The 25,852-nt window shown below is 40.3% G+C and overlaps 1 protein-coding gene and 1 pseudogene across 2 annotated transcripts in view; one reads left to right on the forward strand and one right to left on the reverse strand.

Moving 5' to 3' along the window:
• SMYD3 (SET and MYND domain containing 3) overlaps positions 1-25,535 on the reverse strand; it is a 552,423-nt gene extending 526,888 nt beyond the window's left edge. Inside the window, exon 1 of one of the 2 annotated variants that reach the window (XM_036277707.1) lies at positions 25,279-25,535. In XM_036277707.1, coding sequence (XP_036133600.1) covers positions 25,279-25,442 — 164 coding nt within the window. In that variant the 5' untranslated portion in view covers positions 25,443-25,535. Of the gene's footprint in view, positions 1-15,716; positions 15,881-25,278 lie in introns of those variants that run through there. The other variant, XM_036277710.1, reaches the window with a different exon arrangement.
• LOC118640701 lies at positions 15,862-16,464 on the forward strand (annotated as a pseudogene).
• Positions 25,536-25,852: the final 317 nt, after the last annotated feature.

Raw genomic sequence — 25,852 nt, forward strand, 5'->3', positions numbered from 1 at the left:
ACCTAAAGGCTTAAGGGCCCATTTATGGGAAAGGGGGTTGTGTAATGGTGTAATTGTGTTCTCTCATACAACTGTGAGCATCGGCTTTCCTACGAGAGCATGGAGCGAGTAAGATGGCACCACACAGGAAAAAATTACCAGCCATGAACAGTCACAAGAAAACAGTAATTGGTGCCTCTCTCTCTCTCGCTCTCTTTCCCCCTTTCGTATACTCTGCTGTTTTGGGCTCTTCTGACAAGTAGATTATGGTTAATTCCAAATAATGTTTTATATTTTAGTAAATCTTTTTTTTTTTTTTACTATTTTAACTGATGCCATTCACAAAAATGTTTTAAAGATACTAATGAACAAAAATAAACATAACTTTGACTTAAATCTCTAAATTATTGGACTAACCACATATTATCAAAGAGGGTTTTATATATTAAATCTTGTCTCAACATTTTTTCTAATCTGAAAGACATGTTATTTTATTATCAACTTTACTATATCACAAAATGTATAAATACTGTTAATATCTGACAAGTTTTTTAATAGGAATGAAAAGTTAATTAGTAATAAAGATCGTGAGCTCTGGGTCAGGTAGAATGAGCTATATAGCTTGGGCAAGTTATAAGCTATCTAAACTCCAATTTCCTTATCTATAAAATAGGAATGAGAAGAATGCCTACAGAGACCTTAACAGATTGTACAAGATTATATGAGATAATGCACATTAAAGCCCTTGGCATTGTTCCTGACACATAGCAAGTACTCCACAGTGTAAACTATTGCCATCCTCTATATTGATTACTATTGTCATTACTACTTATTTATCAAAAACAAACAATATCCCATGCATTGCACTGGATGTCAGATACTTTATCATATTTTCTCTTTTAAAAAAAAAGTTTTTATTAATTTTTAGAGAGAGAGAAAGGGAGAAAGAGATAGAAACATTGATATAAGAGAGAAACATCAATTGACTGCCTCCTGCCCGCCCAATCCCGGGGATGAAGCCCACAAGCCAGGCCTGTGCCCTGACCAGAAATCGAACCGGGACCTCTCAGTCCATGGGACAACACTCAATCCACTGAGCCACACTGGCTGGGCTATCATGTTTTCTCATATTCCTTTTAGCAACACTGGAAGGTGGGTGTATTATTACTATCACTATTATTATTATTAGCTACATTTTATCAATGAATACGGGGGAAATAAAGTTTGCTAGAGTTGGCCCAAATTAGAAAGGACCATTATTTTATGTTTGAAGAGATAAGAACGGGTCATCAAGGAATATTTAAGGGAGACTAATATGGCAGTACCTCATAGAACAGACCAAAGTAGATTAGATCTATAAAAAGATATAATCAACTGGCTAAGAAGCAACCCTGGAAGGAGCTTCCTCTGCCAGAGCCAGTCTGGCACTATCATCTATGCTTTGGTGCTAGGAGCTGGCTGACACTCACAGGTAGGCAGTGGAGTTTTCCTGTTATACATAAACAATTTCACAGAACGACAATGTCAAACAAAGCCACTCTGGCCAGGATGAGTCAAGACAAAACAAGACCTCTCTGTAATTAAGACACTCAATCATGGAGTTACCCTACTTCTTGACACCACTCAAGCTACAACCAAGCCCTACTTCTTGAACCCTCCTAAATCACCTTACACAAGCCAAATCCTATAATAATGCCCTTTCACCTGAAACACCCACAACTCCCCATGGTGGTGAGTGTTCATATTGCAATGAGGTAATGAACCCAACTTTGTTCAACTACAAGTGTGTTCCTGATAGTATTTGGCTGGAGATCACTGATAGAAATTAGAGACTCTACTGGGCTGGTAGCAGTAGGAATGGAGGAAAGAATAGACATTTCCTGGTTAAAAAGAAAAGAACTAGTAACAGACAATTAAAGAAGGGAAAAGGTTGAGAATCATATACCACTTTGAAAGTGGATGAGATCAGACTGAAATATTATTAACTTAGAGTAAATATGGTTAAATTAGCTCCTCTTTATGAACTGCAAAAAAGATAAAGGAAGAGCCCTGGCCGGTTTGCTCAGCAGTTAGAGTGTTGGCCTGCAGTCCAGAGAGACCCGGGTTCGGTTCCCGCTAAGGGCACATACCTCAGTTGCAGTTTGTCCCCGGCCCTGGTTGGTCATGGGGATGGCAGCCACTCGATGTGTCCCTTTCATGTCGATGTTTCTCTCTCTCTCTCTCTCTTCCTCTCTCTCCCTCCCACTCTGTCTGAACAAAAAATGGAAGAGCCCTGGCCGGTTTGGCTCAGCAGTTAGAGCGTCAGCCTGGGGTCCACAGAGACCCAGGTCTGGTTCCCACTAAGGGCACGAACCTCGGTTGTAGTTTGTCCCCGGCCCTGGTTGGATCATGTGGGTGGCAACCATTCAATGTGTCCCTTTCACGTCAATGTCTCTCTCTCTCTCTCTCTCTCTCTCTCTCTCTCTCTCCTCTCTCTCTCTCTCCCTCCCACTCTATCTGAACAAAATATCGCAAAATGTCATCGGATGAGGATTAAAAAAAAAAAAAAAAGATAAAGGAAGACACAAAATATTTAGTAGGCAATTTGGAAGCTGAAAATAATGATGTCTGGGTCCCAGCTCCAAAGATTCTCATTTAATGGACCTTGAGTGCAGCATGGGCATAAGGACTGTTAAAGCTCCCCAGGTGATTCCAATGTGCAACCAAAGTTGGAATCACTATCTTCGAGAACACCCAACAGACCCAAGGAACTACTGGGGCAAAAAAGCTAGAATGAAAAAACTGGCGTGAATACCGAACAGGACTCCCAGATATATTGATAGTAATAGAAATGATTAAGGAGTCACTGCATTTAACAAATGATAGAACTCAGACAGGAATAGTAAGAGAGGTTTAGATGACTAGGAAACATGATCAACTGGTAAAGACAATATTCTGAATTAGCAAAATCTTCCAAGTAGGAGACTTTCAGTCCTCTGAGGCTGCTTCCATAATAACTACACTTACTACTACAAATACATGTAATTGGGTACAGTCTGTTGTAATTGTGTACAGAGGTAGATTCCACCAAACTGCTTTCCCACACTGCCATCTAGTGGGTCAGGATGGCAAGGAGCTGATTTGAACTGGAAGTGAATTCTAGGTGGCTGTCTGAACTCATTTGGTTACAAGGGAGGTAAGTGATAATTCAAGGCTTGATCCTTATGTTTTCCTCTGTATATTTAGAGTAGAAGACAGACGTAAGGTTCAGGACTTCTTATGGGGGTGATTAAACTGTTATAAAACTGTTACTGGTGACGGATAACATTTGGAATGTATTTAATGCCACTGAATTGAACATTTACAAATAGATAAAATGGTAAATTTTGTCACTTTCTGTCACTCTAAAAGGGTGAATGGTGTGGTATAGTCACGTGCCACTTAGTGACAGGGATAAGTTCCCAGAAATGTGTCATTAGGCGAATTTGTTGCCGTGCGAACATCACAGAGTGCACTTCCACAAACCTAGATGGTTCAGCCTACTGCACACCTAGGCTGGATGGTACAGCCTATTGCTCCTAGGCTACAAGCCTGTACAGCATGTGACTGTACAAAACAACACGAGACTGAATCAGCACCAGAAAAAATGATGCAATCAGGAGTTATAAACAAGATGTGTGAGGCTGCTGCCGGCGTAACAGGGCGTAATGTTTTACAGCAAACTGTTTTTTATAAGTAGAAAGAGTACACTAAAATAACAATAGAAAATATGGTAAATATATAAACCAGTGACAACTGTTTATTATTATTACTAAATGTTATTTACTGCACATAATTGTACTGCTGTACTTTAACATGACTGGCAGCGCAGTAAGATTGTGTATACCTCCATCACCACAAACACGCGAGTGAGGCATTATGTTGGGATGGCTATGATGTCACAAGGCAGTAGAAAATTTCCAACTCCATTATAATCTTATGAGACCACTCATAAGTATGGTCCGCCGTTGGCCAAAATGTCATTATGCAGCATGTGACTATATATGAATTTTATCTCAATAAAACTGTTGCAAGAAAGGAGACAGTGGCAGCAAATATAGACATGATCAAAAGAACTGTAGAAAGTTTAAAAAGGATGACATAAATCATTCAATCTCATTTCAAGCCCCCTTCATTTCAAAAAAGGTAAAATTGTGGTTCAGAGAATTAAATTACCCTGTCCTAGACAGTGAAACTTAAGCCAAAAAAGTAACTATGAACTTATTTAGATGAGATCAGGTGTGTTCAGAGTGGTATGGCCATAGACTGTGAACTTATTTAAAAGCCTTCTCATCTCCCATCCTGAGAAGTGATTTTCCTGAAGCTTGGTCCTTAGCAGTATTATCTTTTGCTGCACAATTTATTACCTGATCTCAACCACACTAATGACTTCAACTAGCAGTTGCATCACCATTGTTCCAACAATTCTTTCATCCTTTACTCCTCCTTGCCCTATAATCAAGTCAACAAATTGGGTCAACTCTTCTCTCAAAAGGACTTGTTCTACATTCCAGGCTCTCTTCCACCTCCTAACTCAGGACTTCATTACTTTACAACCAGAGTAAACCAAATTTTATCTCAACTAGAATCTTCGTCTCCAGTCTTTCCATCTCTCTCTCCAATCACAAAATTCACCCAAATCAGTATTCTTGTATTCTATAATTTTGTAAATTTCATACTGCTACTCAAAAATCTTTAGAGCCTCCTCAATACCTATAAAGTTCAAATTCTTTAGCCTGACCATCAAGGTCTTCCGTACTCCAGAATCTATTCCAACCTTATTCCTTATAACCTCCTATGCAAACACACTCCAATGCAGTCAAAATGATCTACTATAGAATCTATATTCATTTCCCCCATAGTTATGATTTATGACACTTACTTCTACTATTATGCATTTGTCTTTTTTCTTTCCCAAAGGCTCTCAACTCAGGATATGCATCAGCATTACCTGTGGAGCTTTAACAGGATCTTTAGGAATGTGGCCCAGACTCTGGATATCTTCAAAATTCTACAGACAAATTTGTAAAAGGAGTAAAAACCAATGATTTCTAGACTTTAAGAAAGTCTTTTATAAAATGCTTAAGTTTTCACACCTAAACTGAGCATCTAATATTATATAGTCAAAAAATGAAAAATTAAACTGTCCAGAGAAACTGTTACCTAAATATCTAAGCACTCTTTTCTTGATCACCTGTACAACATAAGTCTTTCTAATTAACATCTACCTCCTAACAAGAGGTAAACACAGTAGCTGAAAAATGATAACTATTAAATTTTAATATACTGATCAAATTCATTTGTGAGAAACATCACAACCATTCAAATTAAAAATTCAATTTAATACATGCTTGTCCTACATAAATCATCTAAATGTGAACAGAGCCCCTGTGGCTCAGTGGCTGAGCATTGACCCATGCACCAAGAGGTCGTCAGTTCGATTCCCGGTCAGGGCACAAGGCCAGGTTGTGGGCCAAATCCCCAATGTGGGGCATGCAGGAGGCGGCCAATTGATGTTCTCTCTCATTGATGTTTCTATATCTCTCCCTCTCCCTCTCCCTTTCTCTCTCTCTAAAATATCAATTTAAAAAATTTTAATAAATAACCCTGGCCAGTTTGGCTCAGCGGTTAGAGTGTTGGCCTGCGGTCCGGAGAGACCCGGGTTCGGTTCCCGCTAAGGGCACGTACTTCGGTTGCAGTTTGTCCCCGGCCCTGGTTGGTCGTGCGGGTGGCAGCCACTCGATGTGTCCCTTCACATCGATGTTTCTCTCTCTCTCTCCCTTCCTCCCTCTCCCTCCCTCCCACTCTATCTGTACAAAAAATGGAAAAATATCCTCGGGTGAGGATTAAAAAAAAAAATTTTAATAAATAAATGTGAACAGAATATGCTAATATAAATGTCCAATTTGAAATCCAACTTGCAAAATTAATTACGGTGCTTATAAGTAGCTTGACTGAACCCAGCTGTGGCAATTTCACCTTTGGCCTTGGACATAAACATGCAGACAAGGGAGTCAGTTAAGATAAAAAAAAGAAAGATAATAGCTGTCAACTCAGAGTACACATTATAACAACCTGGAGAGCTTTCAAAATTGCCATGCTCAACCCACACTCTAAACCAATTAAATCAAAATCTCTGAGGTGGGACCCCTGAGTATTTTTTAAAGCTCCCCAGATACTTCCCATGTTTAGCCAATGTTGAGAACAAATGAATCAAGAGATCCTCTCACACAAAAATCTAAAAAGCAGAACTGTTCAGAAGCAGAGATGAAGAAAAATGTCCCAGAAGAAGGTAAGTTGCTGTCTCTTACTAATTTGTGAATGATTTTACATATCAAGGATATGTGCTTTTATGTTGCAAATGTTTTCCTCAGTTTCAGAACTTTTCCATTGTAAGACAATTCTTTGACACAGATACTTTTAACTTTTATGAAGTTCAATCTGTCCATTTATCAATCTTTTCTCCCTTTGTGTGGTTTCTCTTTTTATTTTTGCCTCAAAGGCTAACAACAACAGAGAACTTCCTGACATGATTCTCGCTCAAAGTAATGAATTCAAAAATAAGTATTAATGTAGAATTTTAAATGTCTTAAATGTTTTAAATAAAACATGAATGGGTCATGTGTAAAACAGTAAACTGGCAACAAGTTAACTTTAAAAAGGAAACTTTCCTGATTTTACTATATTTAAGCAAGTAAAAGAAAGGCTTTCCTTATCAATTTTTACTTTAAAAATAAAACATCTATGGTGTTTATCACATGGGTTAAGTGCCTTTTCAGGAACTGTTCAGAAATATAACTGTGTTTCTGAAAAGCAACTATTTAGTTCTAAGATTATAATGATATATAATAAATATTCTTATCCCACACAGTCACATTTATTATTTTCATCCTACCAAGTAATTATTATAGCAAAAACTATAGGGGGTAAAATCGTTTGCACAAAATGATTCACAGTAATAAATCCCATTATAAGTAGATGAACAGTCTCAAGTTTTCCCCTCACTCATCACAAATTCAAATGTGACCACCAGTTTCAAACATGAGTTTTGAGAATAACACAGTCATTATTAATAAGGCACTAATAGCAATTTGACCAGTGCTCTTCATTATGGTGGGTTTTATAGGGATATTTACGACAAAATTGACTTTTTATTTTTTCTAGAATTCAAAACAAAAGTTATGATAAATTTCAGAGGCTGAGAACAGTTTGGAAAGGAGGTTCACTCAGAGATAATAAGTTTTAATAGCTGAAAACCAAGTCACTATTGTGACAAGTGTTTGCATGCTTTTCACCCCGTTGTCCACCAGAGGGAGCATCACCTCCAGTTAAAACTTCATGGGAAACTTCCACATGGAAATGGGAAATCATGTAAAACTTGATCTGCAAAAATTTTACATGTAGCATATACAGAATTAAATGTAACAACAAATCATAGATTCCAAAAAAAAATCTCAAAGGAAATATTTAATAAAATAACTAGGCTTGCCCTGGCCGGTTTGGCTCAGCGGTTAGAGCGTCGGCCTGCGGTCCTGAGAGATCCGGGTTCAGTTCCCGCTAAGGGCGCGTACCTCGGTTGCAGTTTGTCCCCGGCCCTGGTCGGTTGTGTGGGTGGCAGCCACTAGATGTGTTCCTTTCACATCGATGTTTCTCTCTCTCTCTCTGTTCCTCTCTCTCCCTCCCACTCTACCTGAACAAAAAAATAAATAAATAAATAAATAAAATAAAATAACTAGGCTGCTGAGAACTTTAAGTTTAAATGGACTTACAAAAATTAGTTTAATGTAAATACATATTCTGCAGATATCCTGAAATAATATACAGGAAAATGTATGCTCTGATTCAGTAAGTCTGCGTTGCTAACAAGCCCCCAGTTGATAATGATACTGCTGATTCACAGACCACACTTGGGGTAGCAAGAACTAAATGACAATGATAACTGAATCTCCAGTCTTACATGTTTAACTCTTACATATAATTAGGGAACTGATTGGTAAGGAGAGGACCCTAAATTAAGGATGCAAACATTGGGGCAGATACTCATGAAACTGGGTACCTTGAACTCCTAAATTATGTTGAATTGCCTTTACCAGGAAAAGCACTCTGAAGAGATTGGTCTACCTTTGCCTGAAGAACCTGCAGTGGCCTCCCTTATGACAGTACCTTGTGAAAGACCACTGACCCTCCTCAGGAACCACCCTCACCACCTCTCAGTGTTTCTCGATCAGACTCAAGTCGTGGAAGGCCCCAAAGGACAAAACTAAAAAGTGCAACCCATGAGGAGGCACATTACACACCAAAAGAACTGCAAGATTTTGTCACTTTATAGCAACAAAAAGTTGGGGAACACATACAGGAAAGGACACTGAAAGTGCTGGGGTGTTGGATTAGGGTGGAAGATGATGCTGGATTAAGCTGAATTTATTGATATAGGTGCACTAAGCAGAGACTGGATTCAACAGCATGGCTCAAGCAGCTGGGAATGGCTCTAACAATTTGCTTGGTTGGTTGACTAAAAACTGAACCTAAATGTAACCAACACTAAATGAAGTTGAAAAGTCAGAACTTCTTTGGTATACTGAGGAAGACATATGCTGGGTTAATAAAATCAAAATACTGAGTGAATTTAATATGTAAGACTACTTAACCATGTCCCTAAGAGGATCCCAAGAATATTCCATTCACCAAGGTATGAGAAAGATAATCATGAGAGGAGCCCTCACCTCTTTTAAGAGCTCTGTGGTGGCTATTCTCCACAGACCAGAAATTAAAGTGGTAACTCCTGCCATCAAACTGGGCTTCCTGAATTTCGTGGGGATGATGGAATCCCATGGTGGCAGGGACCAACCAAGCAGTAGCTCTGAATCACCAAAGACAAGGTGGGAGTGGATACCATAATGGCAGCAAAGACAGTAACCAGAAAGAATTGAACTGCAGAGATCTTGAACTGAAATAGATGAGCAATCTACTACAGTCTTAATTAGTATTAGTGGGAAACCTCTAGGGCTGGTAAACAGAAGTTTGACTTAAGTTATCAAAAAATAAAGAGCTACACCCTGGCCAGTTTGGGTCAGTGGTTAGACCGTTAATCTGTGGACCAAAGGATCTTGAGTTTGATTCCCAGGCAACAGCATATACCTGGGTTGCAGGTTCCATCCCCAGTCCCCTGTCAGGGTCGTGGGAGAGGCAACCAGTCTCTCTTACATCGATGTTTCTTTTCTCTCTTTCATGCATGCACTCCCCCTCTCTCTCTATCTCTCCCTCCCTTTCACTCTAAAAAAACTCTAAAAAATCAATAAAAAAAAAATCCTCAGGTGAGAAAATAAAGAGATGAGGCCCCTCTACCAATTCTCAGATTTGGGCCACTGTCACAGACTTAGGGTCAGGTCACCTGAGAAAAAACTCTATCACAGAGCCAACTATGGGTACAGTAAATCTCCCTCCTAGGCTTTCCAAAAGAGGTATACAGCCATTTACAAAAACGACTTTGCACGACTTTGCATGTGGGAAGAGGACAAAACCAAACTTTGGGGGGATTACTGGACACTGGCACTGAACTGAAGTTAATTCTTAAAGACCCAAAATAGCTTTGTGTTCCTAACTCTCAAAAATAACTATGGAATTCAGATCAATGGGGTTTGAGCTTAGATTCATCCCACAGTGGGTCCAGGTCCCCAAATCCACCTTGTGGTGTTTTTCTCCAGTTCCAGAATGCATGGTTGGAATAGACACCCTCAGCAGCTGTCAGAATCCCCTTATGTTTCCTAACCCATAGAGTAATAACTACCATTGAACAAAGTCCAAGTGAAAGCACTAGAACTGCCTTTACCCATTTGAATCATAAACCAAAACCAATACTCCATTTCTGGGGGGTTAAAGGAGGTCTGTATGGCTGACAAAGGATGAACTGTGATGGCTTCTGTAGTGTATCAACATAGCAAGCTGGAACTACATTCCCCAAAATTCCCTCACTGTATGATTCTAGGTTAAGGTGGCCATAAAAGACAGGTGTGAGATATGGAAGGCAGAAGTGAAGCAACTAGCACTATATTCTGAAGGTTTGTGTTGGGTGCTAGGTACTGTTGCAGCTTGTGTACAGTGTCACTGTTTCCCCGGGCAGCAGCCAGGCCTCTGCTCCTCCAGCTCCCACTGTATCTCTTCCTGGACCTTCTGCAAGTTGTGAACAGTTCTGTGGCAAAGGGCATTAGCAATTTCTTCAAGCCATCAGTGTAATCCAGTTGTCCTTATTAGTTCCAAAGCAGATTCCAACTTGTTCTTGCTTTCCCCCACTTGACATCCAGCTTACCTTTCTGGCAGCTCTGCTGACTTCGTGTCTTTAGGGACACCACACCATGCAGTCAACAGCATCCTCACCCAATCCCACAATGATGCGAGGTCTAATCTCTATAACCCTTATCTTTGGTCATCAATGATACTTCTCTGATCAAACCCTGATACAATCCCACTGATGAGATTTCACAACACTGAAACACAGATTTATTTTAATGATGCTCTTTATCTAAGCAAGCAAGCCTGAAATATAAGGAAACTTTATATAAACTTGGTTCTATAGTCTCTCTTAAGTAAATTTATGGTGGAATATTAGTAAGCCTGGGGGCGAGGGGATCATATGACTCTCCACAGACAGTGAAAATGCCTTCTGCAGAATTCAACACCTATTCTTAATTCAAAATTCTTGAGAATATAGAAATGGAGGGATACTTCCTTAACATGATAAAATATGTGTACCTCAGTCCTAAAACCAACATCTTAATAAGGAAACCTAGAGACCAGGAACAAGACAAAAATGGCCACTATCTCTACTATTTACATTGTTCTGGAGGTATCCCTCAAAGTAATTAGCCAAGAAAAAGCATTTAGAGGCATAAAAATGGAAAAAGAAGAAACAAAACTATGTATTTGAAGATGGCAAGAGTACCCTTATAAATTAAATTCTCTGCAAATCTACTGCATAAATAGACAGATAGACCAATGGAATGAAGGAGCAAGTCCAGAGTTAGACCCATTAGTATATGTCTAGAATATAATCATTGGAGAAAATAAGAGGGGGGAAATTATTCTTTTAATAAATGGTGATGGGACAACTGAACAACCATTTGGAAAAAGGTAAAAATTAAATCCACTCCTTATGCTGTACATCTGAATAAACTCTAAGTAAACCAGGGTCCTCAAAGTAAAGATCTAAAGAACATAAGTTCTAGAAGAAAACATGGGTGAAGTACTCCATCATAAGCAAAGTTAAAAGACAATGACAACCTGAGAGAAAATATTTGCAAAATTTATCCAAGATAAAAAGCTAATATCTCTAATGTACAACAAAATGTTTAAAATTTGAAGGGAAAGTGCCAAAAATCTTATACAAAAATGGGCAAATGATATATACAGACAATTCACAAAAAGATATGAATATGGGCTTTAAGCATACAAAAAGGTATTTTACTTTACTTAAACACAATTTAAAAGCAAAATAAAACCATAATGACACAGCACTTCTCACTGATCAGTCTGGTAAAAATTCAAAAGCCTGACAATACGCTCAGTCTGCAAAGCTGAAGGAAATAAACACTCTCATGCATGGCTAGTCCCACATAAGTATTCATGCTTCGACCCACCTCCTACTTCTAGGAATTCACTCTGAAGATACCTGCAACAATGCAAAAACTAAATTTTTTTTAAAGCACCATAAATGCAGGGTTATTTATTAAAGCATTGTTCACAATTGTAAAATACTAGAAATTACCTCAATGACCAAGCAGAGGAAATTAGAAACGATGGTACATTTAAAAAACAGAGTATTATGGGGCTATAAATAAATAAGATCTCTATAAACTGATACAGGGTGATTTCCAGTTGATATTGTAAGTGAAAAAATCAAGTTCAAAAGATTAAATAGAGTATGCTACCTTTTGTACATAAAGAGAATATAAAAATACACACATACATATGCTTATCTCTGCCCCCCCACCCACCCAAAAAATAAAAAAACATAGAAAGAAGATAAACCAGGAAACAATGACTTTGGTTACCTACAAGGAATGGGGACTGGGAACAGTACAGATATGGGAGAGGCTGCTGACACCTCTCTTTTATGGTTTTGAGATCGGGAAGCATGTTCAAAATATAAAATGAAATCAAAAAGGATGAGGGAGCCCTGGCCAGTTTGGCTCAGTGATTAGGGCATCAGTCCGAGGACCAAAGAGTTGTGGGTTCCATTCCCAGTCAGGGGCACGTACCTCAGTTGCAGGTTTGATCCCCAGCCCCGTTCAGGGCCATGCAGGAGGCAACCAATTGATGTGTCTCTCTCACATCAATGTTTCTCTCCTTCTCTCCCTCCGTCCCTTCCACTCTATCTAAAAAAAAAAATCAATGATAAAAGATCCTCAGATAAGGATTAAAAAAAAAAAAAAAAAAGGATGGGGGGTGGATCTAAAACCAAAAGCAGCCTGAACTAAAGTTGAGAGTGTCACACCAGTTTGCCAAGGTTGTGGGTTCAACCCCCAGTCAGGGTACATACAAGAAGCAACCAATGAATGCACAGACAAGGAATCTATGTTTCTCTCTCTCTCCCTTCCTCTTTTTCTCTAAAATCAATTTTTTTAAATGTTAAACTGAAAACAAAGGGAAACAAATGAATTCAACAGTATTTCTAATGACTACCAAGAAATACACAGAAAAGGGAAAAAAGAATACAAAATGAGTACAGTATTTAACTATATATTCTGTCTTTGGGGGAAACAGAGAGAAGGGGAAAATTACAAATAAATTATTTACTGTTTTAAAAGTAGGGTTTTTCTTTGTAGTCATGTGGGCAAAGCAATTCTAAAACAATTTTATATAATACACGGGGTTGAACAAATGACTATATAGGTTGATGTTGTTGAGGACCAGGGTTTTGGCTGAGGCAGAAATTGTGACATAGAGTAGAAATAGGGGAAGGCAAGAGAGAACCCTGAGGAGACAAATCTGAATTGAAAGTACTGATGTGAACTTATGAATTCTAAAATAAGCAGATGTGTACACACACACACGCATTTGCATGTACCTGCATACTTTCTTTGTTAAAAGGGTCAAAGGGCAACAACATCCCAGTAGCAATGAGCACACTTAGTGCTCAGATCTTGGTCTCTAATATTATTCCTCACTATAAGAAACTAGGAATCTTAAAAGAAATACTGATTCCAGAGTCGGGGCAGGATAGGCTCAGGATGAGCCTGGAACATTTGTTATGCCAGGAAATAAGGGAGTTATTTTTTTTAAAATGTTGGGGGGCATATCACAAGGACACAGAAACAACATGGAAAGCCTTCCTACTAAAAAAAATCTGGGGCAATTTGAGTATCAAAATAAGTAGGTACATAATTAATAATAAACCACTGAAAAAATGGAAATTCATGAGTCTATACTAATAATAAAAAAATAATGAGGAGGGACAGGCTCTTGCTTATAGTAAAACGCTGAACTGAATACCAAATGGTAAGTGTGAAGAGAGTGCTATAGTTGGAAAATCAGCGTTTTGCAATATCATACCAAATAGTCGATCAAGAAGGAATCACCCAGGGATGCTAAATCTAGAGGAAATTTTTAATTAGTAGGATATTTCTATAGCATTAAAATGTCTTCCCACAGATTATCCATTGGGGGCAGGGGAAATAGAGCACAGTAGAATAATGGGACAACACTTGACTAAGTGACCACACTTAACACCATCCATGAAAGGCAGCTGGATAGCATGAGTCTCCAGATGTGATACCCTGAGGACATGTCACCCATGTAGCATCCCAGCTGAGAAGGCATAACCTGAATCTAACCATGAAGAAACATTAGATAGTCCCAAAATAAGAAATGTTCTATTTTTAAAAAGGAAAAAATGTCAGTATTATGCATGACCGAAAAAATTGGTGGAAGTGTTCTAGATTTAAAAAGATCAATGATAGGACAGTTAAATGTAATACTTGATCCTAGATTAGATCCTGTACTAAAAGGAAATAAAATATGCCATATGGGACATTACTGGGTCACTTGACAAAACTGAAATACAGAGAGTAAAGTGTTATAGTAATGTTAATTTTACTGAGGTTGATATACATAACTTCCCTATTCTTTGGATATACACACTAAAGTATTCAAGGATAAAGGGACAGAATATATGGAACAACTTACATCTTCAGAAAAAAGAAAGTGTGTGTGTGTATAAAGAGGAGAACTCAATGGAGGAAAGAGAGGGATGTGCAAATAATATAAAATGGTAATAGTTAAATCTGGGAAAGGGTATACAGGCTTTTTTTTTTTTTCTTTTGGTACTATTCTTATTCTTGCAACTTTTCTGTAAATTTTAAGTTATTTCCAAGTAAAAGTTTTAAATTTTTTTAAAATTGTGGGAATAGGTTATTTTTCCAATCAATGTAGCTAGAGAAGTATATATCTACAGTTGCCCCTTAAACAAAGAGAGGGTTAGGTGCACCAACCCCCACACACACATAGTTGAAAATCCGTGTATAACTTTGAACTACCCAAAAACCTAACTTCTAATGGCCTACTGTTGATCAGAAGCCTTACTAATAACATAAACAGTTGATTAACACATATTTTATGTTATACGCATTATATACTCTATTCTTACAATAAGTAAGCTAGAGAAAAGAAAATGTTATTAAGAAAATCATATGGAAAATACATTTACAGTACTATACTAATTTACTGGAAAAAAATCGGCATATAAGTGGACCCACACAGTTCAAACCTGTATTGTTTAAATGTCAACTGTATTTCAAACACCAAAATGATGGTCAATCTAATGGTAACTGTTCAAAATGATCTTAAAATAATTCAATGTTGTAATTTCAAATAATTTTCTGCACACATAATACTAAAACTAAATTCCAATCCATCATACATAAAAGAGATATGTACTTAGGAATACTTTAAATATTTGGTTATGTATGTATAGTCCCTAATTTCTTTTCATCATATTCAGTGCTATTTCAGGATGTTACAATATCCATTTGATAAGTGCTTACTGAGTATTTAGAGTGGACTACGCCATTTCATTTAACCTTTTAAGTCTTTGCTACTGCTGTGTGATAGCAGACCAGCTGCTTTAGCATCACCTAGAAGCTTGTTAGAAATGCACAATGTCACACCCAATCAAACATTACTGAGTCAGAATCTGTACTTGAACAAGATCAGGTGATTCACATGCACATTCAAGTTCAAGAAGGGCTGTTCCAAGTGACTTAACTCAACAGAGGTTTATTTCTAGCTCCCACTAAATCGGATCCACGTAAGGGTGATTCTCCAGAGCAGCTGTCCTCTATGCCATGACTTGTGTGTCTTTTCTCCATCTCAACTCATGGCCTCCACAGTCATCAAGGCAAGGTAAGAGAGAGCAGGGAAGATGGCATGGGTTATGTGGCAGACACAGAAATGGCTTGTATAACCTCCAGTCTACACTCCACTTGTCAAAACTGAGTCACAGGGCCCCAATCCAACTGCAAGGAGGCTAGGAAATGTAGTCCTCTTGTGTGCCTGCTGAGGAAAATGAAGTTTACTAAAGAATACTGTGATATCTCAGAAATACCAAGGAAATGTTGAATAACCGCACTTGAGTAAAGGCAGAGCAGGAAAATTATGAGGTCCATCAACAAAAGTTCTCTCTGTTCAAATTCTACAGCCAAAGGCCAGCTAGTGAACTGGCTCACCTTCTATCAAGAGGTTCACTCTTGATTGGAGCCAGAGTGGGTGTCCCTGCACAGACTGCTAGGCGGTGGGCGTCCAACCACAGGCGATCCCAGCGATGGGCCAGTGGCTGTGAGGGGACTCCTCTGGATCAAGCTGTTGTGAAAAATGTTTTGGAAAGGAAAAAAATGACACAATACTAGCAGTTCCCAAAGCAGTGAAATCAGTACTAAGAACAAGTCTGTAGACTCCAGCCTCGGGGGCCTTTCTCAATCCAGCATGGTGGCCAGCCTTGATACAGATTCCACCGAAAGCTCAGGGCAAAGCAACAATAATTCAGATACCTGTGCAGAATTTTGAATAAAATATGTTGGTGCCATTGAAAAACTGAAACTCTCTGAAGGAAAAAGTCTTGAAGGGCCACTAGACCTGATAAATTATATAGATGTTGCCCAGCAAGATGAAAAATTACCTTCTGTTCCTCTGGAGGAAGAATTTATTATGGGAGTTTCCAAGTATGGTATAAAAGTATCCATGTCAGATCAATATGATGTTTTACATAAGCACGCTCTATATTTAATCATCCAGATGGTGTGTTATGATGATGGTCTGGGGGCAGGGAATAGCTTATTGGCTCTGAAGACCACGGATGCCAGCAATGAAGAATACAGCCTCTGGGTTTATCAGTGCAACAGCCTGGAACAAGCACACGCAATCTGCAGAGTTTTATCCACTGCTTTCGATTCTGCGCTGACATCTCAGATGGCTTGACTCTGCTGTCAAGTGAAGTTACGTCCTGTGAAGGAAAGTTCGGCTGTTTTCTAACTAGTGTCAATCTGCAGTGTTGAACTATTATGAAAATATGAAGTGATCCCTTGCTCTAGATTTTCTAGAAAAAAAAATGCAGTGTATAAAATATCAGTCATTTGTTTTTCTATCAAAAAAAAAAAAAAAAGAGGTTTACTCTTGATCTAATCAGATATCAGGTCAAAAGAGAGGTAGGCATAACCTAGCAAGCATTTCAAATATATCTTCATCGCAAGCATCACACACACCCCTGTACAATTCCACATGAAACAAAGTCTAAGAAAGACCTTCTCAAAGTTTATTTAAATCTGTAATTACAAAAATTATATAAGCTTGATTAGGGGGAAATACAAAATAAAGTACAAAGGGATATCTTCCCCCCTACACCAAATCTCATTCTCCAAAAATAATTATATTAGAATACTGGGATGTTCTTCCAGACCTTTTTTATACACACAGGTATATAAGTAAATACACCAAGATTTCATTTAATATACGTCCATTGTTCTGCAACTTAATTCACCGAGCAGTGTACATGGACATCCATTCATATCTGCACAAACAGATCCATTTCACTCTTAAGAGCTAGACAGTATTTTATAGTACGGCTGCACCATAATTTAACCAGTCGCTTTTTAATGGACATTAAAATTCTCCCTTTTTAAAAAAATTACCAAAAGGCTATACTAAGTATCCTTGTACAACCACTGTTACTTGTATTTCCATCAGAATCCCAAAAGTAGAATCAAGAAAACACAGTGCTCGCCCTGGCCGGTTTGGTTCAGTGGTTAGAGCGTCGGCCTGCGGTCCTGAGAGACCCGGGTTCGGTTCCCGCTAAGGGCACGTACCTCGGTTGCAGTTTGTCCCCGGCCCTGGTTGGTTGTGCGGGTGGCAGCCACTCGATGTGTTCCTTTCACATCGATGTTTCTCTCTCTCTCTCTCTGTTCCTCTCTCTCCCTCCCGCTCTACCTGAACAAAAAATGGAAAAATGTCCTCGGGTGAGGATAAAAAAAAAAAAAAAACAAGAAAACACAGTGCTCAATTTTGATAGGTACTAACAAATTGCCCGCCAAAGGAACAGTACCAATTCACACTCCTACAGCAAGTGTATGAATGCTCTTTAGTCCATATTAATGCTGATAAGGCACAAAAGACACTTTTTAAGGGTTGTTATAAGAATTAAGTGCAGTAGTAAACAAGGTAAGGCACTTAAAATCATACCTGGCATTACTAAGTAAGTGATAATATTAGCTACTGAATAATAATATTCGGTTGTCATAAATTATGGTAACAAGAAATGAAAAATGGCTCTCTTACTTCCCCTTGATAATCTAGAGGCAATATGACATGTGATTGTGTAACACACGGAATGCAGAGCAGTTATGAGAATCTGAAAGTCTTCTACTAAGCCAGACATTAAAAAGACATGCAAAAATTTAAAGCAAACTACTTTTCTCAATAAGTTTTTTGTTTTGGAAAATATAGTTTGTTTCACTACAAACTTTGTTAAAATGCAGTAATTTATTATATTTAAATACATATTTTCAAAACTTAGTTTTAACTTTTTATGCAGTAAAATCAGTAGATACAACCACATAGATAAAACCTCTTCAGAGTCCTATATAACTCTTTCTTAAAACCCCTCCTATGGAATACTTTTCAATTATTTTTAAGAATGTAAAAGGGTTCTGACACTGAAAAGTTTGAGAACCACAGGTCTATGAAATCAGCTGCCTCAGACGACACTGCCTGCTAAAAGCTGTCAAACCACAGGCATTGGCCCATTGCTCCAATTCGCTTTCTCTGAAGATCAGAGGCAACCCTGTGGGAAAACCTGAGCTCCAGAAGATTCTCAGTAGATCTCCGAGATGGTAGTACAGGAAGAGAAGACAAATCCAAGTGCAGAGGAAAAATGAGTGTTCCAATGAAAACAAATCAATGGTCTCTCCATTACAAAAGAGTCTAAAATTTAAAACTGGAAACCAGTTGGTCTGGTCCCAAAGCTGTGTCACCATTTGGGGAACTCAGGATCCCTTACTACTGGTAGCAAACTGAGCACTGTATACCAGTAGAAGTCACAATGGTGAGGGGAAGTCTGTACTGTTGAGTTCCAGACACCAGTGTCTCTCTCCCCATGGTTGCTCTGTTCTTGAGCCCTCTGAACAAGCACCAGGTTTCTGAAGAACAACTTGCAGCTATCCGCACAAAGCAGGCCATCCTCTCTGATTAACATCCTCTGCTGTGACAGTCACCAAACGTTTTCAGGCTCAGGTCTCTGGCAATACAGCCCTTCCCCAAACCTCTTTGCAAAAGAAAAGAAAGAAGCAAAAGAAACAGAAATTATAACTCCCACTTGGAAAAAAAAAAAAAAAAGGAAGTCATATCCATAAAGTACTTTCCCAACCCACTTTCTTATCCATCCTTCCCCTTTATTTTATTCCAAGTCTTTGACCCCCATTGCCCAAGAATCTGCAAACCTTGACTTCAAGCCAACTCTCTCCAGGTTCTAGCTTTGAGAGGACTTTACTAATCCTTCCATCTTCAGCCCCTCCTACCCCCACCCCAAGAAGAACCAATTAACACAGCAGCAGTTCATTTACACCTGTGCTCACAAAATCATCTGTAAACCCACAGAATGCCCTTAATCCATTATTTGAACAGAGGTGAGTGCCTCCGTCTCCACTTGGTCCTTTCTACATAACCCTTAAACCTTGGGTTAGGAAGCCAATGTGAGAATTCTGCTTTTGTTGAAACAATTCATTCCAGTGCTGAACATTCTTGGTAACTTCACTTATTTAGGAAAGTCATCTAACACCTACGCCTCTCAGTTTCCTGATCAGTTCAACAATCTTTCTTATTCCCTATCTCCACTGCTTTCTGTCATACCCTAAACCTCGTTGTACTTGCACATATACTACTTCTAAAGCAAATATATGTCAAGTCATCCCATTCTCCATCACTCCACTATTTCTTTGACATCAGGGCCTCTAATCCATTGATTCTGCCACATTTCACTGTCCATCACCCACATCACAACCTCAGTCCTAGCTTAGAATCATGGTCCATGATTACAGCCTCCATTGCCTACAATTTCAAATTCCTTCTCCCTTTCTCCAACCTGGTAATCCCAATTCTTATAGTCAATCAGCTGATCATTGGGAGAGGAAAAGGCACTACCCTGCTAACTGCTCTCACTTTAAATAAATGAATACAACTTTTCTCAGTAAGTTTTCAGGCTCAGGTCTCTGCCATTCAGTTCTTAAATGGACCCTGAGCACTTCCCAGCAAGCCTACTACATGTCACTAGGCAATTCACTTTTCTCTCCTAGAAGAATACTTCAAACCTTCTCTAAAACTGAGTCACTCAGCAACCACTTCCCAACCTGTCCCCAAACCTTGCAACCACTGCTGTTGCCTTCTCTGGCACCTCTTCTTACCCCAGTAGGTATTCCCTCCTGCCTCCAACCCAGGGTAAGTCTTTGGACAAGATGGATTACATCATCTCACCAAAGTGTTCTTTGTTGCCCTTTATTGCCTGGTCATATTTACACACTGTAATTCAAATGTAGCTGCTTTTCCTTTTTTTTTTTCATCCTTGCCCGAGGACATTTTTGCATTTATCTTCAGAAAGAGCAGGAGGGAGGGAAGAAGGAAGAGAGAGAGAGAGAAAACATCGATGTGAGAGAGACATATTGACTGGTTGCCACCCACATGATGCCAACCAGGGCCCGGGACAAACTGCAACTGAGGTACATGCCCTTAGCAGGAACCGAACCGGGACTCTTTGGTCCACAGGCCAGCGCTCTAACTGCTGAGCCAAACTGGCCAGGGCTGCTTTATTTTCTATAACTGACTTAATCTGTCTCATGAACATGGTGCTATTTTCTATAATTGATATAATCTTCACCATGAACACTCACTCTAATAAACAGCCAGAAACTTAAAATTTGCCAAATAACATCTCAGTCTCTTCCAGTTAATATTTAGACATCAAAGTTTAACTTTTTACCAGAGCTGGTTTGAATAGCTGTTTTCAGGTAAATTTTTCTCCAAATGGGACTTATGGGACATCCTTACGTGGGAAGGAAGACCTTAGATCTTGGTGTCTCTGTGGATCCACACTGGTCTCTGCTGTAAGGAGGTGACTAGGTCCCATGGCTGGACTGGTTGTCATCCCACCTTTTGGGATGCCATGCTGGCTCCCATTGCTGGTGAACATGATCCTAACCTTTACACAGTCCTTTGTCATGATGCCTGCTGTTCCACCAGACCTCTAAGCTCCTCCACATCCCTCACCGTCATAGGAAAGCATTTCAGAATCCCCTGCTACCACAGACTCATCTCTCTATCCATTTTCTTCCACCACTGCTATGCTACAACCCCCAATGTTGGCACAGCAGTAACCTACAGAGCTATCTCCTCTCAAGATTACCAATAAGGAGCAGCACCAAAGGCCTTCCACTTACTGTCCCCTCAACTCATTAACACGCTCACCTCAACCCCAGAACTTTGGCCAGACAGAGTAGGTCAGAACATAAATTTCTCACAGTCTGTTTTCCCTACCTCTGTTCCTCCTTCTTCCCACAATTCACCAGGGTTGAAAAAAATGGACTTTCTACTTCCATTTCATCCTCTTTCCTTTTGGGAGGCACTAAGCCTCAAGTTCGCCTTAATGATGGAAGAGATACATCCTTTTTATCCTACAGAAGAAACTACCATTGGAGTTTTCCAGAGGAAGCTCTTGATATGAAAACTGCAAGCAATTTGGAAGTTAGAAAACCAAAAACAAACATACAGTGACTTAAAATTCCCCAAAATATTACCCTTTCACAACTTCAACAGTTAGAGTCTCCTGTGCGCTAGGCCTCAGGCAAGGATACAAGAATACCAGACTTAGGTCACTTACCACCTTGAAGAGTGGGGAGACCTACAAACAAAATAATTACAATGGAACTTTTTGTGCTACATTTACCAAAACTAACAGATAACACAAGTAACACCTCTATCAATCTTTTGAGCTCCTTCAACTAAAAATGTGTGCCACAGCAAAAAAATAATATAAATTATTTCATGTAACAATTTAATTGTCATTTAATCTTCCTCTAATTTACATATTTCATTTTCTTTTCCACTCACATGGGAAACAAGAAACCAATCCTTAATGACAGGGAAAAAAGCAAGGTAAGTCATGGAGCAGGTTCAAGTTTCTCTTTAATAAAAATAAATATATAAGACTCATAGACACAGACAACAGTATGGTAATTAACAGAGGGAAAGGGAGGTAGTGGAGATAGAAGAGGGTAAAGGGGGGATAAATGGTGATGGAAGGAGACTTGACTTGGGATGGTGAACACATAATACAATATACAGATGATGCATTATAGTACTGTACACCTGAAACCTATATTTTATTAATCAATGTCACCCTAATAAATTCAATAAAAAAGTAAAAATAAATAAATATGGAAGAACTCAAGCACGAATCAAAACACCCCAAGGCCAAAGGAAATCAGAATCTGATGGCAATAAATCATTTGGAAACTAATGAAGTAATTATAATAAATACCTGTTCTTTTATATTATGTATTTGGTTCGCCCCTTTGCCTCATGATGGAACTATTGTTAATTGTTACAAACTAATATTGTCATTCATTTCTCTTTTTTTAATCCTCACTGGAGGATATTTTTCTATTTATCTTTAGAGTGGGAGGGAGAGAAAGGGAGAGAGAAATATCGACATGAGAGGGACACATTGACTGACCACCTCCCGCACCACCGGGACCAGGGTTGGGGACGAACTGCAACTGAGGTAAGTGCCCTTGAACAAAATCGGACCCGTAACTCATTGGTCTGCGGGCCCATGCTCTACTGAGCCAAACTGGCCAGGGCTATTGTCATTCATTTCTTAATTCAAAAGGAAGGCAGCAGAAGGGCAAGGACAGCTAGAGGACAACTCTGCTAGCAGGTTCACACTAGGAACTAAGAGCTTACTCTGTGCCAGGCATTGAGGCTACAAAAATTACAGGATGCTCTCAAGAACTTCAAAACTGATGCCAGATAAAGAAACAAATTTTACTTACAAGGTGATAAGGAACATAGAAAATGTATCCCATAATAACAGATTTTCAATAGGTTGGAAAACTGCACAACGCACTATAGTTTAATTTCTCTAACACTGTTTTCAGGCTGCAGTGATTCCCAAATAGGCACTTCAGAAACACAGCTGCTGAAGCACAAGTGAATTATAGCCTAGCAATCCAAAAGAAGTGAAAATATATATTTTTGTGTAAAGTGCTAATAAACAAGCATTTGTTAGTATAAAAAAGCCATTTGTTTGTTTTAGTTTGTCTTGTTTGGATGCTTGGCATTTACTTATAGCTCTTTTCCTATATTTAGATTTGATGATTTTCCCACTCTGGGAATATCGGTGGGAAGTACAGCCTGTCTCCTTTTTTTAAAGCGAAAAAGGCGAAACATTCACCTTCTTAGCTTCCCTTGCAGCCAAGGTGCAGGCAGTGACCTAAGCTCAACCAATCCAAGACACCCAATGAGGTCTCTGAATCAGAAGCTAGTATCACAAAGAAGCATGGTTGAGAAAGCAACTTTCCTGCAATAACTCATTTCCCAAACAGCAGCAGCAGGGTCCAAGGTCATGGTGTTAATGCGGCAGAACACAGTATTACCAGACAGCATTAGAAATGACGTACACTCCAGGACCCAACCTCAACTACTTCTAAAGCACAATTATGACTGTGGAACTTCCCTTGGTTCCTGCCCATATTCAGAGCCATGTTTCCTCCACATCTTAAAGCAATGCTGAGAACTCCTCAGTATTTTTCCATTTGTCTTTTTGCTTAAATCATTACAGTTCCTGCTAATGAAAAAAATAAGTGAAAGACAGCAGTAATGAAGTAACGTGGTATTTCATGAAGCATCCCACCCACAAACGGCTGGATTAGTGTAGTCAGTTTTGGAAAATAGATAATTCCATGTGTCAGATGACTCAAGCCCAGCTCTGGTAATTCATTGAGTAATTTGTCATCAGGTATTCATTTCAAAACTTTTCTATTCCAACTACTAAATAACTTAAGAGTCTAATTTTATGTGCAAGATGACCCACATCTTCTCCCACAGGATTTGAGAAACAGCAAGTTTTTGCCCTAGCCAGTTTGGCTCAGCAGTTAGAGCTGGGCCTTCGAACCAGAGAGTCCCGGTTCCGTTCAGCTAAGGGCACATACCTCCGTTGCAGTTTGTCCCAGGCCCCGGTTGGGGTCGTGTGTGGGGGAAACACTCCATGTGTCTATCTCACATCGATGCTTCTCTCTCTCTCTCTTCCTCCCTCTCTCTCTCCTGCTCTATCTAAAGATAAATGCAAAAGTCCCTCGGGTGAGGATAAAAAAAAAAACAAAACAGCAAGTTTTCTACTTTGGACTACTTCAAACTGTCGATACACCCCCAAAGGATTAAGAGGATGAAGAGCCCGGCTTTCTCTAATTTCCTTGAATGAGAATCAAAGATCTATGGCTGTCAATGTTGGGACTTAAGCAAAAAGTCAAGTATGGAAAGGGAATAATAAATGGTTTTCAACCACACAATTTACAAAAGTTTCAAAGTGTTCTCTCAACAGATTTTTGTTGTTGCTGCTGTTATGGTTACTTCAGGAAACAACAGATACAATTATTATTTGTTAACTTTAAAATACAAAATTAACTAAATTCCTCAATTATGAATCCAATAAGGACATAGTAAGATTAATGGTCAAGCGACTGATTTGAGCTTTGCACTTACCTCCTCACCTCCACTCACCCTAATGCCAGGCTAATGGGTCTGATAGAGCAGTGATGGGAAAAAAGCATCCAGCCCATCTCGAGCGGAGCCCTTCTCAGCATATAATAACAGGAGCTCAGTAACATGTGTTGCCTATGACTGTGCATATATATTACATATTTCCATAAATTGCTTTCCCTAACACTCTGCATTGGCCCAGTGCTCCCAGGCTTATAAAACACTTCCACACGAGTCCTCCCATCTCGATCGTTCAGACTTGCCTGCACAGCCTTTAAACGCAAAGCACGCCAAGGAGCCTCGGGAACTTAGGCTTCCACAGCACAGCCCTGCATGTCTATTTCAGCACTTCCGATACATTGAAATGAACAGCGTCTCCGGCCGATTTGCTCCTTAAGGATTCTCAGGAATGCCCGGTTCTTCTGCCGACTAAACGCAACCTGGACCACAGAAAGTGTCCGCCAAGCACCAAGATTCTTCCGCCTCCTGCAAGCCAGTTCCTCTCCCAGCGGAGCATCAGCTGTGAGCGTGACTTCTACCACCCCTGCGCCCGCCCGCCCCCGCCCCCGCCCCCGCCAATCGTGATTTCCACGCCACACTCGTGAAGCTTGTCGCGCAGGACGCAGACTTTTTGTTCCCCAGCGAGATTACCCGCAGCCCAACGCTACAACGTGAGTCGGCCCCACCTGCTCCCCCGATTCCTACCGCAGCCCCAGGTGAGTGAGTGTTGGTGGGTCCAGCTCCGCCGCACAGCTGCTAGGACCGTGCCTGGGATGGCCCCAAGCCCCCGCCCCGCACGGCAGCCCACAGGGGGGCCGGGCGGAGTCTGTCAGCCACGCTGCGCCCCCGGGAACCGCACGAGAGGAGTGCGGGGCTGGGCACCTCGCAGCACCGCCGAGCGGCGGTGCAGCCCGGCCAGGCGGAGTCCCGGAGCGGACTGTACCCCGGACCGCACTGACGGGACTCGGGTGGGCGAGGGCGCTCCGTACGTACCCGAGGAGGCAGCGATCGCAGACGACTCCACGACTCCCCTTGCACACCGTGTACGCCAAGGGATCGGAGCGGAAGAGCAGCTCTCCCGGGCGCAGTGGCGCCACAGCGCGCAGCCCGTTTCCCCGGTCGGTGGTGCTGAACTTTTCCACCTTCAGCGTCTCCATCCTTCCGCAGCTCCGTACCTCAGACGACAGCCGCGTCTGGCCGCGGGCTTCTCGCGGGCTACCGGGAGCCGCGCGCCTGCGCCCTGCGCGCACACGTACGCCGAGGGGCGGGGCGGGAGGGGCCTCTGAGCATGCCCAGACGGGGTCCGGAGGCGAGCCGGGCTGCAGCGGAGCGAGCGGACCCAGGCGTTCCCTCCCGGCTCGCTGGGCCGCCGGAGTCCCAGGCAACTCCGCGAGAAGAAGCGGGCTTTTATCCCCTGCGGTATTTTCTTTCTTTCTTTCTTTTATTAATTAATTTTTGTTACAGATGTCCCCTGCAGTATTTTCTTATGACAATTTTAATGCAGACGGAAAGTTGAGAAAACAACGCAATGAATACCTTTGTGCTCTCCACCTAGACCCAACAATTC

Source organism: Molossus molossus, unplaced genomic scaffold, assembly GCF_014108415.1.
Source record: "Molossus molossus isolate mMolMol1 unplaced genomic scaffold, mMolMol1.p scaffold_m16_p_23, whole genome shotgun sequence".
NCBI classification, from domain to species: domain Eukaryota; kingdom Metazoa; phylum Chordata; class Mammalia; order Chiroptera; family Molossidae; genus Molossus; species Molossus molossus.